This window comes from Strix uralensis, chromosome 3 (assembly GCF_047716275.1).
Source record: "Strix uralensis isolate ZFMK-TIS-50842 chromosome 3, bStrUra1, whole genome shotgun sequence".
Classification (NCBI taxonomy): domain Eukaryota; kingdom Metazoa; phylum Chordata; class Aves; order Strigiformes; family Strigidae; genus Strix; species Strix uralensis.
In genome coordinates, this window is record NC_133974.1 from 67,956,038 (window position 1) to 67,976,690 (window position 20,653).

General features: G+C 38.3%; 1 protein-coding gene across 2 annotated transcripts in view; it reads left to right on the plus strand.

Moving 5' to 3' along the window:
- The window catches only part of ADGRG6 (adhesion G protein-coupled receptor G6), a 113,655-nt gene that overhangs the window by 26,663 nt on the left and 66,339 nt on the right, over positions 1-20,653 (plus strand). For both annotated transcript variants that reach the window (XM_074862697.1, XM_074862698.1), the window contains exon 3: positions 16,390-16,731. In XM_074862697.1, coding sequence (XP_074718798.1) covers positions 16,390-16,731 — 342 coding nt within the window. The remainder of the gene's footprint in view (positions 1-16,389; positions 16,732-20,653) is intronic.

Sequence of the window (20,653 nt, forward strand, 5' to 3'; positions counted from 1 at the left end):
GACATGACAGCATGCAGAATACAATGACTACTTGGTTATGCACATAGGTAGTATGAAAGGAGTTGTTTAATTTTTCTTATCCATGGCAATTAGACGCTATGGTCAGGGTGAAATGCAAGACTTCCTTTATTTCCTGTTTACACAGACTCTATGCTCTTTGCTCTGTGCTTCTTAATGATGGTTTTGGACTCTTTCTCCTTGTTCCTCAGTGCTCTAACAGCCTGTCCAGTTTAGTTCTGCCACAGCCATGGTGTTGGACTAATTTCTGCAGAGCCGTTATGAAATCGTTCGTGACTCATTCTTCTCTTGCTTGCATGAGTGAAATATGCCCACTAAAAAAATCTCACTGTGACATGGCAAGGAACGCTTACTGACTTGTTAAGTATGTTGAGCTGTGTTTTAGCAGGTCTGTACAGTGGGTTCCAACATTGCAGTATTAATATGCCTCTTCTTAATTCCTACCTGTAGGGTGGCCTGATGGATGTTTTGAAATATCCTTGCTCTCAGGATACAGTATATGATATTCAGAAGGAGATACTATTAGGAGAAAGGGAGAATCAGATATAGCCTTCACTGTTTTTTCACGAGGCTTTGTCTGCCTTTTCTGTTCCACCCTTGTGTAAGTACAATGATATGATCATTTAGCAAGCAAAGTGTTGGTGTGCCTTAACTTATTTTCTGTGTCTGTAGCTTTCCTATTGTGACTCTGTGTTACACCTAGGACTCACCAAACAACAGTTAGTTCTCTGGTTTTAGGCCACTTGTCTTTTCTGACACTACCTCTATGAAGGTAACATAGTACCCAGATTAGGCCTTATATTTATGTTTTTATTTCCTTCTGGAAATGTTCCGTGATCTGCTTCGCTATCTTACAGGTTTTTATTACTTTCTGCATTCAGGTGGATGTTGAACTTTATGTGTTAAGACAGTAAAGTAGGTCATTTGTTCCTATTTCAGGAACTGTACATGACCAGAAGTCAGATCACCCTCTGAGCTTCCCTTATTGTCAGCTACAGTTTTTCATATTTGAGTCTGTAAGGTTTGATCCAAATCCCACTGCAAACAATGACAACATTTCTTTGAGTTAAGAGTTTTGGATTAAGGCTAAAGCTAGGTGATCTGGCCAAGGACCATGAAAGAAGAAAAGCTTCTAGTAAGCAGAGAATCTCGAACTAAAATAATTATATATCTTTTATATATGTTATTTGTTTAATATGTTTAAAAATATCATCTTCTTCAAACCTTGACATTTATTACTCTGAAATCCTGTTTTTAAGTGTTTATCTGGACTTACAATAAAATACCTAGAACATCTGGGTGGACAACAGTGAATAGAGTTCACCCTAACTTTGCGAGTGTGGGGGACAGACGCTATTCCCACCAGTCTCCTCAGATTGCTTTTGAACACTTTACTGATATACTTCATTAGCCCCTGAAGTGAATTTTCAATGCAGGGAAACGTTCATTGAGGTAAGCCCTAAAAGAGGACTTAAGATAAAAGTCATTGATGGGTTCATTTATGAATCCAGGTTTACAGTTTGCAGTTTAATAGTTTACACAGCATATGTAAAGAAGATAGGTGGAAAAAAAAAAAAGAGAACCCCAAGAACACTGCTTTATTTCATTTATTGTATGAGCTAAGTTTAAATACCTTGCTGCTCCACTTAGTGCATTGTGAAGGGTCATACTGGTAACATAATGGTGTGTGCTATAGCAATTGGCATATGCTTTATATTTTGCTGCTTTTTTATTAGTTGTCACACATGTCAGATTGCTTTTCTGTTAATCATTCTGTGCCATAACACTGAGATATTTCTCTCGAATTTTCCCTCCAAACTTTGCAGTTAACTCTGCATAATCACAAACCTGTAGTCACGGGTAAAAATATACTGACTTTTTAACTGTTTGCTTCTAACTCCTGTTATTGACTGTTACTGCAAAGTAAATCTGCATTTAGGAGGCAAAATCCCCTCCCTCTTTTTGAGAAGTATGCTTAAACTCTCCACGCTGGTATGTTTATGTCTTTGAGCTTGCACCATTGCTTATTCAAATGCTAGATCAGAAGTTACAGTATCACGAACTTTAAGATTTTGAGTATTTGCAAAATCAGAGTAATTGTGATTAAAAATTATGATGAAAGTTAAGTAATGTGAAAGCAGTGGGAATTGTAAGCACTATTGGAACTTCAAAGAGTCAGGTGTTCAATATTAGAGTTTGATTAGTGTCCCTTCCATATTTGCTCTTTTTATTAAGCCCGTTTTATTTTAGATGTCAGTCAGGCTCCATCAGTGGAAGGCCCAGGACTTAGTATCTTGAAGGATTCAGTCTTTGAGGCTTTTTAAATGTCAACAATAGTAAACTTGCAATCAAACTGGGGTTTGATTCTCAGAGGGGTCCATATATTCTGTCTAGATATTCAATATTGATCGCAGATCTTAAGCAGTTACTTTTGTATTGTAGTTCATATTTCAGATGCAAAGACAGAGAAAATTGATAAATGAACTCCAACTCTAAACAAGAAGATACCTTTTTCACTGTGACTTTGAAATAGGCTTTCCTTGAGAACAGTTGAAATGTAGTAACAAATGGTGTTGGAAACAGTGTTAAGGGGAGCACTGCGGTCACTGGTGTTCTCTGAGGGTGGGCTTTGCTGGAAACATTAGCTGAAAAATTACAAGGTGAGGATGTTAAATTTTGAGATGATGACACATATTGTCTTGCTTGAGCTTCAAAGCTTTGCTGAATACAACTCAACTGCAGAGCTTAATATTCAGGAAAATATTTTAAAAAATAACCTCAGACAGAAGGAATATGGGAGCAACCCAGGGTTTGGCTGTCATTAATTGAATAGTTAAGGCAATTAATGCAGTACAATGTGTTAAAGGTCAAGAGGTACAATACTTGGTTGTAAGTCTATAGTCATTATTAAGAGAGAACAGTTTGTCCATTTAGTTTTGTAGAAGGATGATGCCATAAAGTTCTGTCTTGTACTCACTTCCTGTCTTGTTTCAAGGAACACTGTGCACCTGTCATTATACTTCCTAATCTTTTAAAACCTCCTTAAACTGTGTCTCCAGAGCTAACAAAATACTTTTTTCCTGTCTGCTTTATATGTAAATAACAGATTCATGAAAGAGGTTTCCTTTGGTTGATTGGCTTAGTTTGGTTTCAGAAATTGCAGAACAAGTCAATTGTAAAACTCTGCAGTTTCCATTAAGTGGTAAATGTTTTAGATGTTGTTTCCAAATAATGCTGATGACTGCAGAACCATTGCAGAAAATAAAAGAAGTTCCTTCACATGAAGAAAGTTCTGTTAAGACTAAGAAAGCGTTCTTGTTCTTATAATAAGCTGAGTAATTTGCTGATTTAGATTTGAGAAAACAAGAAGTTGTAAGTCTATTTTCAGAATTCCTCTTTCAGTAGAGTTGTTTTCTCCTGGTATCTGAGATTAAAGCTGTCAAAAATGCTCTACATGTTTTGGACATAGAGACCAGTGTAGCTTTGTAGCAGACATGTTAAAAAAACATCACATCAATATCTGGAAACCAGTTCGTTAAGATGTAGAATAGACAAATAATAAAAACAACACATAAAGCATTTTGAAACCTAAGAGAGATTTTTCAAGCCATACTTAGTCAAACTTATCTTGCTAAAGAGAGAATATTTTCAGTTTTTATGTGTTAAGCAATCATAGTTGACAGAAAAAGACACAGATCAGTTATTTATTTCTGATTTGATCATTGTGAATTTGTTTTCTTGCTTTCAGTAAAGAAGCAAGATGCAAAAAGAGATGTGGGGCACACACTGTCTATCCTCCAGTAGTTAAATACATGTAGTTTGATCAGAAATTCCTAACTTTGAAGTCCATTCATCCATGGAATATTTTTCTCTGGGGAACTGGTAGAAAAAGCTGATAGAGTTGGAAAAAGCACTGGAACATGTAGGGAGACTTCTTGATTGATTGCAGTGGGAGTTCAGTGGCCAGAGCGGATGGAGAACTGGATGGAGGTTAGAAAAATAAATCACATAGCCCAGACTGACAAAAATAAAAGGTTCAGGTGTAGTCACCCAAAGATCAGTCATTGTAAGCTTAATGGAAGCAGTAAGAAGACACTTAACTGTTTAGTACAAGACTGTTGTCTGCGTTCATGTTTTTGTTTTTTTTTTTCCTGCTGTTATGTAAAGGAGAAATACACCAACAAACCAGGGGTGGGAACTAGTAATACAGCATTGAGGGAATTACAGTTTTGAGCTAGGTATGCCATTACTTTCCATCTTTACATCTGATAGAAGCACCACGATAAGAAAGCAGTTCTAGATGCTGTATTACTGAAGTTATTCACAAACAAGCCATTCGTTATAATTTTGAATATAGAGCAAAAAACAGCATTGGAGATGTCAGAGTAACACTAAATATAAAAAATGTACATACTTACACCCCAAAATAGATATGAGTTTGCTGTATCATACATAGTATTATTCTTTTCTTAGCAGTGCAAACGATTGAGAAGTAATTTCTGATCTCACTTTTACTTGTGTAGCTTCCCTGTTTCCAGCAAGTCCCTAAATGAAGTATGAGAGGTGGAAGCTTCAATTAACAAAGAGGCTCTAGCCTCTTTCAAGTCTCCTGACCCCTCCATTAATAATGTACAAGAAAATACCTGATATTATTCAGAACAGCTTTTCCATTTGCTCTGTACAGAACTGATTGAATAATGTGTTAACACTGAATATGTTATTGTCTTTGGAAGGTGAAAGCATGACTAATTTTATATGATGGGGTAGAAGAGAGTATTTCTGTGTGTAATAGAAAAACTCATTTTGTGATGTGAAAAAATCACAAATATTTTGACTTAGATTGTTCCTTCTTGCAGATCAGATGAGACAGATACATTAATGACAGCATCTATTTTTTAATGGCTTACTGAAAGGACCCAGAAAATACTAAAGTGCTAAAACATAAGTAGCCCAAATCATATTGAGATACTTTGAAAACTAGTAGAAAGGACAGGTAATAAAACTATAAAAAAGATTCAGAGGGTCTGTACGAAATCAATTTTGAGTCAGTGTTTCCCAGTATGTCTAGAATGCCTTGGTATTGTATTATAATAGTATATTCCAGTGTAAAGTAATTATGCATAATTTCTGTATCTTGTTAAATGCCAGCAAACCATAGTTTCAACCTCTACTGCAAGAGATCCATGTCACTGGTAACAGATTTTTCTGGGATATTTAAAAAATTCTAAAAAAATTCCAGATCCAAAATTTGGCCTATAAACACACAAAACTTGAAGAATATCACTGACTAGCAGTACAATAACCCTCCCTACCTTGTGTTTTCTAGAAGCCTTCATAAGAGTTAAGAATGATGCTTATTCAGAATACTGATAGTAGCAGCCAGAAAAGGCATTCCAACATTGCAGCCTGGGAAAGAAAACTCTTCAATTGAACTGTCCTCTTACAAGCAGTTAAAGATGTTGAATGCATCATGGCTCAAATGGAAACTGCTTTGGATGTTGGGTGTGTGTTGGATTTGTTGGGTAAAGCGCCCACTGAAGAGGCAGTATTTTCCACTTTTCACTGCACAAAATATTCTGTTACCCAGAGATTTCATCCTACCATTTTTTTTAGTCTGTGTCCAATGTATATGTAGAGGAAATGTATTTCTTGTATGCATCTATATGACTGAGTTTTACTAAGAACATGACCTGTGCCCAGATATAACGTTATTTTAACTGGTATCTGTGCAGTTTGGTGGGATCTCAAATTCCTACAAACCACACCTCACTAAAAGATTGTCAGCTGTTTTCCCACTCTTTTTTTTAACAGCTTCCCAGGGAAGCATGATGCTTGCAGGAATGATATCCAAGAATTTACTTAGCCATACAGCTCCTCAGCTTGTGCAACTTGTGTTGAAGCTAATTGTGCTCATGGATTTACTCAGGTGAGGATGTGATCCTCTTTGTAACAGTGCAGCAACTGAACATCTAGGAGCCAGCAGCCAGAACTTGCTGGAGTGGACAGAAATCCAACTTTCTTGATGACCATTCTTCATGCAAATCTCAGTATGATTTGTGATGGACTGTGATACGTAGATTTCAGTTTGGAACTATTATGTTACATGCAGCAACCTCACAAAAAACTCACCTGTTTCCACCCTATCCCTTCCCTAACATAATCTTCCCTTTACTGACCTGTGTGTTAGCCTATGTGCTTATTGTACTAGCCCGTATACTTACTAGTTAATAATTTTTTAACCAGCATATCTAAACTGAACTGTCAATACCACTCTTTGTCCCAAGCTTCTGCTACTTTGTGGAAAAAAAATCCAACTCGGGCCAAAACTAGCGAGTCAATTCTGTTATTTTTATAAGATTATCACAGGAATGCCAATGAAAATATTCTTAAGTTACAATGGGTGTAACACAGGATTTTCACATTACCCCCTCCCTCTGGGGGAAATCCATAACTTTGTCTACAGTGTGAACTCCACTCATATGGGTCAGGGCAGATTTACCCAGTCAGTGTGTTTGTTTCCACTTCCATTTTCATTGGCACAAAACCAAACAACTAAGGGGAAACAGGCAGTGCAGGGCCCCCACCCTGGCTCTGAACATATTTTCTTCTATTGTAGCTGGTTCCCTCAATTTCCCAGATCAATCAAAACCTGCTGGAGTCACTGCTGTGATAAAGTCGGTTGCTGTCAGGAGGTAGGATATTTGCACTAGAGTGAGCAAGAGGAGTCAGAGCTTCTGGTGGCAATGATAACCCAACAGAAGTAAATACCTACTGAATTCTAGCATAAAATGGGGCGGGAGGATGGTATGGAATATCTGGAAACACGCTGAATTTGTAATAGTCTCTAATGTATTGTGCTAGCATCCCACTCTCAGAGAGTGAAGAGCATCAGCTCTGATCTTTCCAGAACTATCATCATGTTTTGGAGACCTGGTGTATAACGAATGCTGATAATGTCAATACTTGAATGACTCCGTTTGAGGGCTGGTTAGGATGCTAGTCTTGAGAAGGCAAGAGGTCAGTTTCCTGAAATATCCGGTCTAAAATCTCAACAGCCTACGTATGAATAGTACACCCTAAATTGGTATAAAGTTCCAGTCCGTCTGCATCCCTTACAAAAAGTATTAAGAATCATGCTGTGGTATATACACTGGGAAAATAAATAACAAAATCTCTCTTGGTGTAGGACCATGTTATACAGTTGTGTCATGAAGAAGTGCAGATCAGCTTCTGTTGTCTTGGTTCTAGTAAGAAGTCTGCTGCTGGGTTTAGTAGTAGGTGGTTACTGCCTGCATTCATGGTAAATGCTCCCTGAGTCAGTAATTTACTATTCTCACTTCTGCTTTTCTAGTCTTAACCTCAGATTTGAAAATCAAGCTTTGTTCTTCCTGATTTTTTTGTTCCATTATTACTGTTACTGACCTCAAGTGTGTCCTGAAAGTTAATTTTGATTATTGTGTTAGAAACAGGATGTACTACCACCTGTTTCTCCCAGATTTACGTGTAGTGTTTGAACCACCAAAACTAGCAAGAACTGCTCTATTGGCTCCTATATAAGATACACAAGATAGAGCCTTGCGCTCTGCCTCACATGGCTGCTATCCCTTTCCCACACATGCACTGGCCACCCCTTTTCCAGTAAATGAGACGTGCCTGAAGCTGTTCTCTGCCTGAGAGGCCAGCTTGTGCCATGTCCCACATGCACACAGTTATAAAAACTAGGGTATTTGTATTCAGGTTGCATGTTGGGAATAGTCCCTGGCCTGTGCTGGCTGCTGAGCCGTGCCCCGGAAGGGTTTGGAGAAGAGCTGGCTGAGCTGGCCTGAGCGGTGCCAGCGTCAGCCTTGTGCTGCAGCCATATGGGCCGTTGAGTCCTGGAGCCTGGGATCGTGCCCACCATCAAGGTAGAGCTGTTAATACTGTTCCTGATCAGCTGGTTGAGTTTCAAGCATAAATCATGAAGTTTACTATTCCTTACAGTTATGTCTCTTCTTATCAGTTATTATATATCTGGAGGGATTCAGAGGTCTTACTAGATACTTGGAAAAATGTCTGTTGGCTTTCTGAATTTTATGTTCCCTGCTTTGATACTTTTCAGATCAGAGTTCCACAGGCTGATGTTGTAACTGTCTTTTATCAGTGTTCAATTTGCCATATATAATCTCATTAAGTGCCTTGTTCTTGTCTTACAAAAGAAAGAAAATAACTAGTTCTAATTCCATGTGATGAAAAATTTTATTTGTTAATAATCTGATAAGCAATAAGGGTTAGAGCAACAGGAAGCAGGAATAATAAGTAACTTCACAGACAACAGTTACACTTTCATGTATATCTATATATTAGCCTGTGAGGAGATTTTTTTTCTACCATTTCATTATTCTTAGGTGCACTAACCGGTTCAGCCATTTAAAGCGTATGCTACAAGACATAATGCATCAGCAAAAGAAGATGCGAGGGAAGCTGATATGACTGGCCAGGGCATAGTACTCTCTTTGTCTCCTGGCTTCAGTGGCCAAAACCCAATTGTTGAATTATTTTGTGAGAGCACAATCTTGTCTTTCATTAAATTATAAAAGGCTCTGCCAGGGTTATGTGCTATTTCCAGTCAGGAATATGGAGGCTTTAAATTCTTGCTGGGTACAAGGAGTACTGTGCAGATGATGCAATGGGAATGATGCAGAATGAGAGTCTGGACTGAGTTTTTAATAGCGCTTAAAATAGTGTTTTCTTACAAATCAACAAAAAAAAAAGTCATATTTGCAAACTAGGAATAACATGGAGATGAAAGATTCTTCCTAATTACATCTTTACTATACTCATGCTGTGCAAAATGCATTTGTGTTTCATCTTTAAGTAGGATAATGTAAAGTTTCACTCATATAAAGCTTACAAGATTTCTATTTTTTTAATTATTCTGGTTATGTTACTGATGAGTCTGTGCAGGTGATTTCACATAAAAACTGGTAATATTTATCCTATTGGGCTTCTATATATTATGCACCTATTAATATAAAGAAGTATTTTAGGAATGGTTTAGAGAATTATTTAAATTGTACTGGGTTTCATTTTTTAATGACCTATACTATACTGCCAAGTATTTAGTAACCAGCAGTTTATCTGTTCAGTGCTTGGAGAAATTTAAAAACCCCCAGAGGTGAGCTGAAATACATTTCTCCACAGACAAGTTGTCCAGTGTCAAACTTCGCTACTGATGCCTTTGCAGAGCTGGAAGTTAATATAATGTCCTACTAACACACAAAGGATGATGGGATGGGTTTGAACCCTACTCAGAGGAATAATGCTTCTATTTTTAGGTGTGGAGGGCAGGGAATAAGAGACTTTGACATGGTGACATTTTTAGAAAGTTCAAGACTAAATTAGAATTAAACCTTGCCTTTCCTGGTCTTCAGGCAGAAAGTAATTTGGGAAGGAAATTCAAAGATTGGAAGGAACTGTTTCTGTCACAGTTTGATGTAAAAGATCAACCTCTTGCTCCCCCAAAGTCAATCAGCAACTTGGGAACCTACAATATGCGCAGTGGGTTGGCAAGGGAGGGAAGGAAGAGTATGGATTTCTCTGTGGACATTAGGCCAGGTGTAAACCAGTTCATGTTAATTATTTAATCACACGGTAACCAGCTTTTCATATGCCTGTGCGTTTGAGAATGGATCTCTCTCCCTGAATGGGTGTTTGTCTGTGTTGGTCCAGTTATTACTCCTTGAGAGGGCTGGCTGCAAGGCTGAAGATGGGACTGTAAAGCTTCAAATACAGGACTCAAAGGCATCATTGTGCAGGAAAGGACTTTAAACAGATGCTGAATTTGAAGTCCATGCTTAAATCCGAATCATATCTGTGAGATTTTAGGATTTGCCCAGGACTTTTGTGAATTTAGGGCTGTGCACACTGTAGAAGTGCTGAAGTAGAAATGTTTCCATATTATCATTGCAATCATATTTTCAACCAGTAGACCTCAGCCCTGTAACATCATATGTGCAGGGACAAACTTTTATACGCATCAGGATGAGAGTCTTACTTCCCTTCTGTTTATTGCAGAGATAATACCTTTTTGTTGTTTTTGTCCTTTTTTTGTCCTTTTTTTTTTTTTTAAGAGGGATGTTTAAATAGTTAGAATAGGATTGTCTTTAATTTGAGGATTACAATGCATGCTAACATTAAATTATGTGTTGCGGATAGTAATTTCTATCAGGGCCAGTATACTGGAGCAAAATAAGGATCTTTTGGGGAGATCAAACAGCTTCTACAATTTGGAAAGTAAGTAAAGAAGCAAAAATAAACCTGCCACACCTCCTTATTTGCACTTTCTCAGACAAAACTCGATCAAATTGTGGGTTGTGCAGAGAGCAGACATCATGGTTTGGTGTGTAGAGGCTGCAGAAGAGTGCGGTGTTTAATGTTTTGCATAAAAATTTGTGTACATCTTACCTTACAACTAACTTACAAGTGACTAAGCAGAGCATTACTTTATGTCCAGAGTGAATGACATGACACTTCTCTGCAGTTAATATAATCTTATTTTGTGTATAGGTATCTCTGTAGATCTACAGATCCTCTTTACGTCCAAAATGATTTTTTTAAAGTGAAGATAAGCTACTGTTGAAGTCTTTGCCATGTGATAGCTGTTCTGAATTTAGTGTTTGTGTCTCACTAGAACAACACAGGTTTGTTTATTCTGTAGCCATTCCAGCCCACCCACATTTTGGTGGTTTGGCCCTTCCTCTTGCTTGTCTGCAGGTGTGCCCATTGCTGACCTCATTCACCCATCTGTTTGGAGTCATAAATACGTTTAACCTAATGTTTGGTCATATCTCTGTTATGGCATCCTTGAAATAGGAAAAAAAAAACCAACCCAACAATTAATTGCTTATTATAAAGCAAGATTTTTTCCTGCCTAATGTTCATCAAAATAGGTATTTTTTCATGCTGTGACAGTAAACAATTGTAAGGTTTCACTTCTATTTTGGGCTTTGCCACAATCCTGCAAGTGCCAATGTCATGTCACATCCTCGTGCTCTCTCTGACTTAGTTCAAAATGACCGTCCTTGTAAGTGCTACCTTTCAGATATATGTAAAGTGGTTAAAGGTTTTCAGATGTCTACATGAAAGCAAATTATAATTAATTCTGTACTTCTTTTTTATGTCTAAAGTGCTAGGTGCTGTAGCTAAGATTTTCTGTGGTTTAAGATTGGCCTAATTCTGTCAGGCAGGGGAGATTTTATTGTTCACTTGAATAGAATTAGCATAAACTTGTTTCATTTTCTGAAAATTGGATCCCAGAGCAACATAGATTTATTTCAGGATATTTTCATATGAAAGTTGTGTCCTCTACAGGGAGACGTAGAGTTAATTTTTATGCCAAAATGAAATCCAGCAGAATTCTATCTTACTTTTATGAGGGAGCTTTTTAATGGAATTAAAAAAATATACCAGTAGTGTTAATTCAACCCACACCAGCTATCATTGGTATCCTGTGCTGCTGCCTACGCATATGTAGTCATTTACACTTCTGTCAGGTGGAAAATGCTGTACAGAAGGCCAGCTGCATGCTACATCTGGAAAAAGAAAAACCCCCCGTACAAGGTGTAACTTAGTGTGAAAACAAGCCGGATAGTGCACAAACTGCAAGGGCAGACATTTTTCCCCAGAGACCCTGTTTTCTTTTGATCCTAACCTTTACAAACTTTAAGTCTTTAGGGCTGAAATAGGCAGTTTCCCAAAGTGGATTGCTTTTGCTCTTTTAAAAAAGTTCTTGGCCAAACAAAATTCGTTGTCCAGCATTTCTCCAAGGTTGGGTAAGTGCAGAAATGAAAGCAGGTGGAGACATAGAAGTCAAAACTCGGATATGAGAAAGAAGTCAAAGTATAATAGGGCAAAAGATGAAGGTTTTGGGGAAAATTCTGACGATGGAGAGAAACAGAGAAGCATGAGGAGCTAGAGGAAAATACGAATATTAGCACAGATTTTGGAAGCAAGTGCTGGAATGTGTTAGTCATGTAAGAAGAAATCAGAAAAAGAGAAGTGTGAACATATGGGTTGAACTTATATACGGAATGTTTCCTTCCCAAATCTGCAGTTCAACATTGTAGCTCTGGGTCTGACTGTGGCTTCAGCTGCCCACAAGGCTTGTGAAAGTCACTTTTAAATTTTATATCTCAGTGCCTACAGGTGTCTTCATGAGTTTAACTGGTGGAATTCTGTGCTGGGGCTCTAAGGAGACAAAATCGGTAGACAGGACAAACCGGGCAATTTTGTTCCATAGGATATGAGGTTTTGCATGTGCACGTGTCCATTTGTATGGTGCAATCTTTAATGAGTCATGTACTGTTTCCCTTAGCCCCTTAGTTTTAGAACAGTCTTCAGATGATTCAGCATGGTGTAGGAAAGACTAGTATAGGATAGAAATAAAAAATTAAAAAGAAAACAAATTAAAAGTTATTAGAAATTAAAGGTATTTATGTGAAATAGGTAGGAGACTCATAGAAGAGAGGGAATGTCTCATGGTTAGGAAAATTGGCAACCATGAGAATGGGATTCTATGCCTGCCTTTACTGGTAAATTCCTATTAAAGATGGCCAAATTGCTTTGACCAAAATTTTCCATTGGCCACTAAGTACTCATTTTTGGATTTTCTACAGTGGGCCAGATTGGCAGACTCCTCTCCCAGCTGCAGTTTAAAGTCATTGATAGTGTGCTTTGGACATATAAAACCCTGTACAAATACTAAGTAGTTAAGGAAAATCAGTACTCTCATTTCTTAGATTAGGAACCCAAAATCCATGGAAATTTTTGCCATTTTTGCCCATTATCTCCATGCCTAACTTTATCCTTATAAAATGGGTATGATAGGAGGGAAAAAGCCATTTCCCCTACAGTCAGTTCCCCTTCTGAAGTCAATTAACATTTGTGAATTGCTTAGTTCTTTGGTGAAAGCTCTTACGTACTCCAGAGGAATTTATTAATTTTCCTTTTCAGTGTAGTGTTGATAAAAAATTAAGTAAATACTTAATTATTCTTTTATTATAGAAAGTATGAGTCCTGCAGAAAAGAAAAGTTATTATGAAATGAAAACAGTACTCCAGGGTATTCTCAAGATGGAGATAAATTAATTGCCCAGTGAAACTGTCGATTTAGGAAATGTTGAAATTAAGTGCTTGATTTCACTATTGGGGGGGGGGGGGGGGGGGGGCGGTATTCATTTTGGTTTGGGGAAGAAAAGAGGGAAAGAAAGGATGCAGGCTTTTATTGGCTAAAATATATTTGGAGAGTGGATTTCATGTGGTCTAGGGTGATAAAAAATACTTGACAGACAGATTCTGTGTATGTGGGGTTCCTGACCAGGAATATCACACCTAAATTTGTTCCCATTAAAATCAATGAAATATCTCAGATTGCTTGTGGAAACGTTTGTGGTGTGTATTGCACCAAGTATTCAGTATCCACAGTTCAGAACTGCTCTGGGCCAATGGGATTGCGAAATATCTGTCAGCTTTGGCTGAGAACCTAAGGTTGCCACAGCAATTTTTCTCTTTAATGAATAAAATAGGTGGTGTTTATAGAAAAATAACTGTCTCATGAGAAGCTGTGCAAGAAGTTCCATTCAAACCCATTCTGTTTATATATAGTTTTGTTGTTTGTTTTCTTTTCTTTTTACTTACTACTGTGGACATTTGCATGAAAACAGGATATTTCCCCTTCAAATTGCAGTCATGGACAGAATAGGTACTATGCCAAAATGGAGCCAACCCACTTCAAAAAAGTAAACTATTTTCCTCACCAAATCTCTTTCTTCTGTGTATGTAAAGTTTTGAGCACTTATTTTCCTATCTAAATTTAGGGGCTGTTTTCTTGCATTAGTGCTGTAAAACCAACAAAACAATATGGATATAATGAAATGAGAATACGTTAGTGGAAGGATTAAATGAGTATAAAAAACAATAACATAACAGTTATGTTTTAGTATTTAGCAAGACAGCAGGGCTAAAAGTATTTTTGTTACGTGTACTGACTTTTACACAGTTTAGGAACAATGATAAATACTCGAGAGAGATAAATAGAAGAGCTGAGTCCTGTTTTGGCTGATGGTGATCAACAGAATTAATAAAGGCAGGCTTCTCTTAAGAATGTCTGTATTCTTTCTGATGGTCAAATTTGACTTTTCCAGTCTCAGATTGAATGTAATATTCTACCAATTTGAGAGATACATTTTTACCACAAGTGGCATATTTTTTCTGGTTCACCAACGTTTTATAATGCCCTTAAGATTTACTTTAGGGGTCCAAGACTGAATGAGTCTACATTAACACCCATGTTCCTATATGTATTTACATCACTTAACAGCTTAGTCCCTGGCTTCAGGTCTATCTGGGTGCACAGGGAAAGCTCTCAACTGCCCAGATAGCTCTGTGTCATTTATTTCTCTGGCACGAATAAGTAGGAGAGTGGGTGCGGCATACTGCCAAATGCCTAGCCCCTGTAGCCCTTATCCTAGCACTAAGGAAGGCAGGACCGTGAATCGGTGAGCGTCCCAGCTGGAGGCAGCCCCAGCCGGAGCTGTTTTACAGCTGCTCTGCCCTGTAGAGGCTACTCACCCTGGACTAGGAGACAGCAGCGGCTTGTGGCTTAGAACATGCTTTTCCTGTTCCTCCTCCTCTCAGTCTAGGGTGGTTCTCTAAAAACTGATACCCATCTGTGCAAAAATCCACTGAATGTAGGCGTCATCTGTTTTTACAACTGGAGGATTTGTAGTCACCATACTAATAAGTGAATATTCCTTCTCTGGTTAATAAATGGAACAGCAGGGTTTCAGGGCAGGTGAGAATAGTCCTCTGACTGTAAAGATTTGCAGAGAAATTGAGAGGGGACAGGCTCCTGTTTGTACTACACAGATCAAGTTCTCCAATGTCGTGAGTGCCACTTCTTCCCAAAGCTACAAGCAAATCTTTCAGACAATCTTTTTTTCTCCTTTGAACAAACAAGCATCCTACTGATCTTTTCTAATGTAACCAGCTCTGATGTATTTGGTTCTGCGAGCCCAATTAATTGTCTTTTTACCTCTTTGGGGCCATATGAATTTGTGAATTACAAATAACAATTATAAAAACTCTGTAAAATACACCTCTCAATTCACCTTGCAGATGTAAACTGCTTCTTTTTTTGCCGTGCCTCTTCAGAGTCAGGGTCCATTTACTGAGGTCAAACACCATTTGAATGTGACTGAGCAATATCAGGACCCAAGCAGTAGAAAGAAACATCAAGGGCTCTTCGGAGAAGTTTGTTGCATTTATTCCTATTTTATAGATGCTCCATATGTAGTTTACACTTGACAACTTTTTTAGTTGCTTTTAGCTTGGGCAACTAATAATGCATGTTCACATTGTCCTATTTTTTCATACTTGTAGTACTTGACACAGGATTGTGGCCTAATTAAATGTTTGCAAAATAATTCTGCATAAATGCGCAAGTTAGTTTCTTTGGTTATCTATTGGAGATATTCAGTTCCCACCTAGTTTGTTTAGTGCTGCATTGGCAAACTGTTACAGATTTTAGCAGCAGGCAGTTCACGGTAGTTATATCATATAATACACTAAGTAAATATGAGCAAATGTAAACCAAACAAGAAATGCAGCTGTGGAGACTAACTGGGCCTGAAATTCTTGTGGATGAGCACAGCAGGTGAGCAAAGAAGTATGAGGAATAGGGTAAGAATTTCTTAGAGCCTGACTGCCACAAATATGCCAATGGAGCTGAGTCAGCATGGGAAGAGTGCAGTAATTTGCCGTTCAAAAGACGGTAGCTCACTGCTGCGCTTCTGGGTGAGAGCATTTGCTGGAAATGCTGATGACTAACCTTCAAGGGCTATGAAGAGCTGCTGTTTCTGCTGCTCTTCAACCCATGTCTTGTGCTGCTGCATTCCAGGGACATTCCACTGGAAACAATAGCATGGCACAGACCTGCTGGAATAGCCACCAGTCAGCATCAGACCAGCAGCCAAAAAATGTAAATGATACCAGCCATCTTTTTAGAAGTTGCCATTTAAGAATTCATTCACCTTTCTGACCTCAAAAATATTGCTTTGTCAGGTCAATATACATAGCAGATATATATTGTGTGCATAAATGAATATTTAGCAGTATAATTTATATTTCTTTTGTGTAGGATTTCTTACATAAAATATTCTTTTGCTCTACTATTCCTCCAGCATTTTGGCCACTAGAAACCAGGCCTTTTTCTGCTTTTCTTCCTCCCATCTCTGTTTCTGTTTTTCTGTATAGAAATACATTTTGTTATTGTGTTGGTGATTACTTTCCTGTTATCTCTCTCCCTGACCTCCAGCCTTTCTGGTTTTATTTCCAGCTTACGGATGCTACGACTGTAGGATCGTGCTAACTGACCCCTCTGGAGTTTTCACTTCTCCATGCTTCCCCAGTGATTATCCTAACAGCCAAGCGTGCAAGTGGATCATCCGAGCACCTCATGGATACATCATACAGCTAACATTTATCGATTTTGACATTGAAGAAGCTCCGGGCTGCATTTATGATTCACTGACATTAGACAATGGAGAAAGCCCAATGAACCTTTGTGGCATCACTGCCAAAGGATTATCCTATAACTCTACCGGAAATGAAATGATTGTGTCATTTAAAAGCGACTTCAGTATCCAAAAGAAAGGTTTTAATGCCAGCTATGTACGAAGTAAGTAAACCCAAAGCATTTCATCCCTCTTGAATCCTTCCCATCCTTCCTCCTGAAGGAATCAAGTCCTCCAGGAGAAGGGAAAGAATGGGGAGGCTGCAGGCTAAAACTACGGAGTTCTCTTATATGTTTTTTTAAACTAGGATGAAAAGAAAATATTTTGTTCTGGGACATGACATCAAGTGTGGTAGAAAAACTTTTCACATGCAAAGATTTTAGGCTTAACAGTGCCTTTCCCTCGAGATTTATGCTGGAGGGTTTGGAAGCTGGACACCTGTCCTTCACACCAGCATACCTGCAGAGGGACATAGAAACCTAAAGGGGAGCATGAGAGGGAACTTAGCTGAGCCCAAAAGAAGGCCAGCCTGGACCTCTGGCCCAGTGAAACACCCAACAGTGGGGAGGAGTTTGTGCAGAAGGCAGAACTTCTCAGGGGTGTTTTCAGCCTCTAGAACAAACTCCCAGGGATGAACTGGCATTGCAAAATGGCTACATTTTTGTTCCAGTTCCTTGACCTTTCTTTCCCTTCCTTAAATACTTAGCCATGTTTACGTTTTGAAAAGCCTAACAAATGCAAAAAAAAAAAAAAAAAGAACACTCATACTTTTTCCTCAAGAAGATAAGGGTACAAATAACATGTGATTGATGTTTCTTTTGTTGTTTAAAGCAGTAATTAGAAGTTGCTCTCACATGACAGTAAAGGGCAGCAAGGTAAGGGAGGTCATTGGAATGATCGCTTATAGGCCTCATATGCTACTCACCATTCATTCCACTTCAGGGTTATAGTTTACAGGTGCATGTTCTCAGCAGGCTTTCTTTTTGTTGAAGTCACACACCTTAGACTGAATACTAGTATTGAATTAAGCATTTATATTATTGTAGCACACATGTTCTGTTGTTTGGCTGGCTGCTGTAGAAACACAGAGCAGGGAGGTTTGCAGTTATCTCTTCAGTTACAAGCACATCTTCCTCATGATTTTTTTATTTTAATATTTAGTATGCATTGTTTATTTTAAAATAACTAAGATAGTAACTCCGAGAAATTATAAGACAAAAGTAGTCCTGATTATGCCAGCAAAATTTGTGTGCAGTTCTGAGAAGAAAGGTAACCTCATACCAGAGCGCTAAAAATACTTCTTTCTCCCGAGGTCCTTTCATGCTGACAAAATGAATGTAGTAATAATTCTAGGAACACCTGTTCTCTTCTGAAAGTGGAAGGAATTTTTCTGAAAGGTTTCTCTATTTGAAAATAGCAGCTCTTGCTCTATTGTAAGAAATTATAAAATCAAGTGGATCATAAAAAATGCTATGCAATCAGATCATGCAAATTTATTTATTTATTCCTCTTTAATATTTTAATGTTTAAGTATGGCTATAAGGGATAAGATGACTTCCAGTTGGAATTGAAAGATGCAATATTGCCCTCAGATGTGTTCAATGAGAAGGAGAGGAAAGGTCCACAGACACACTCAGAGAACCATTTGTGTATATATACCTATAGGTAATGTATTTTTATGAAAGCAAAAATATTATTTCCATGCCAAACTGAATAGTACCTTATGCTCATGGATAGCACCATTAAATAGGCTTGGAAGATATCCTTTCATTTTGAATAAGAAGAATACTCCCTAGTGGTGAGTGAGGTATCAGTGACTTTCACCAGTGACCTTTAATGTTTCACATATATGTTGCTTCACAAACTCTGTGTTAAGGCTTGCAGTTAAGCATCTAGACTAAGGCTGCTGAATTTTGTTTCATTACCTCAAATCTGTAACTCTCACCTGACATCTTGATTTTGACCGTGGATGCCAGGAGAGCTGGCTTTATGCATCTATGGTATATTATAACTATATTCTGCTTATTGCACACAGTTGTGCAATTATATCAGGTTCAGAAGATAGTTACAGACACAGATCATGGCAACATTTAACCTGACAATGGATACAGAAAAGGGGCTTGGTAAAGGGATGATAATGTACTGCTTTCCTTTCAAGTTATAAAAGCATGTAGACAATAGGACATCAGCGCACACACACACTCTGAAATTACGGTGCATCTGCATGGCAGATGTCAGTGCTACGCAAAGAATTCCCAAAGCCATTGAAGAGATTACACACCCCCTCACTTCAGGTCCCCAGTGGAATTTCAAAGCTCCTTTGTCAAGCTGACACCATTGTTACTACAACAAACATGGTGCCTGGGCAAAATCATCAATTTCTCCCAGAGCGAGGGGAACAGTGTTGTATTCATATTTTCTTTCATTTCTCAGAAATGATCATATATAAATAATAAAATAAAGTGTTTGTTCAATTTTGAGTTTCACAAAGTAACGCAAAATTGGAAAGTAAAGGGCCGTTCAAAGACACACAGCAATTTGCTATCTAGAAATGGCATTTAAAAAGACATTAATGGTGTGTCCTAATATACAATATGTACGCAAGACAAAATATATGTGGGCACAGACATATATAAGAGAGTAAGTGAGTTTTGGGAGGGAGTTAGTGGAGAATAGAACAGCTTTCATGTGACTGCTTGGTTTTATGTAAGAACAGTTTTAAAATGAGTTTCTCGGAGCATGTCCTGTAATCCATAACAAGTTGGCTGCCCCCACAAATGTTGGCTTTCCTGATTGTCACCTCCTGCCACACACCAGCAGCAGATGGATGGGCCATATCCTCAGCTGCAGTAAATGAATGCAGCTTTGCTAGTCTTAGGGGAATTATGTCAATCTACGCCAGCTGAGTAGCTCCACAAGTGAGTAGAATTCACTGTCACCGAAAGGAGAGGAAGGAGAGCCAACAGACCTCTGTTAGTACAGAAATGCTTCAGACAATGTCATGTAAAATTAACATACTGTTGAGCATTACTGCAGTAGCCCAGATGAAAAACACAATTCAGTGACGTAGTTACAAAAAAACTCATAAACAGGTATTTGGTATGTAGACCCTTGCAGACCTCATTAAAGTTGATGCATTTCTTCCAGCATCAGTGGAAGAGCAGATGAAAGCAGTGAAGCTAGGACCAGCAGAAGCCACTCCTCAAGCACTGAGCAATGCTGAAAAGCCTATCAACTGGCAGGAAAGCAGTTTTCCCTGCAAGGGATTGTAGAATACAGTCTAGGGACTCCTGGCTTGCTTATGTGTAAAGGGACATATAAGATGTGAGACGGGGCTGCAAGCTAGGGACTCTAAAAAGCAACAGAGGCAGGCCTCGTGTTGTCCCAGCACTCCCGTAAAAGCAGATGCGGATCTCAGAACAGTAAACTGCCTGTTGCTGGTTGCTCCTGCTGCGTCCGGGCAGCCAAGACTTTTGTACATTCTGCATGAGTAAATAGCAGTGTGTCCAAAAAAAACCCTGTTCATTGTAACCCAGTTATCTTCCTAACAGAAACAATTTAACATCATTCTGAAAGTAGTTTAAACGCTTGGATGAATATTCCAAGATTATATGTATATTCTTCTGCATAGAATAACCAGTTTCTCCAGTACTAACATCTGAAATTCATCAGTATGATGACTGGCTGTGCAACAGTAAACAGGAAAGAGATCTGTACTTAATGTTGATGTCAGGATTGTTTTCTCCATATGGACAAAATACTTGTCAGTTTTATCCTTTCACTGTATGGGGAAGGTGGTTAAATCTGTCAGATGAGTACAGCAAAGTTGAGTAGGCTTGTTCAGTACCAGAGCAATGTTCTCCCTGTTTATTTGTCTTCCTATACTGTTTAAATGTGATCAGGTGGTCTGTAACTCACCTGACCACCCTAACACAGGCTGGAGAGTGCTCATATGAATGAGCTTTCTTCTCTTTCAAGTCATGAATCCTTACACTTCTGGAACACTTTCCATGTTATGTAAAGAAGCTTACAGTATAATTAACCCATGAAAAAAATGTCCCTGTTTTCAAGGAAGAGTTGAACACA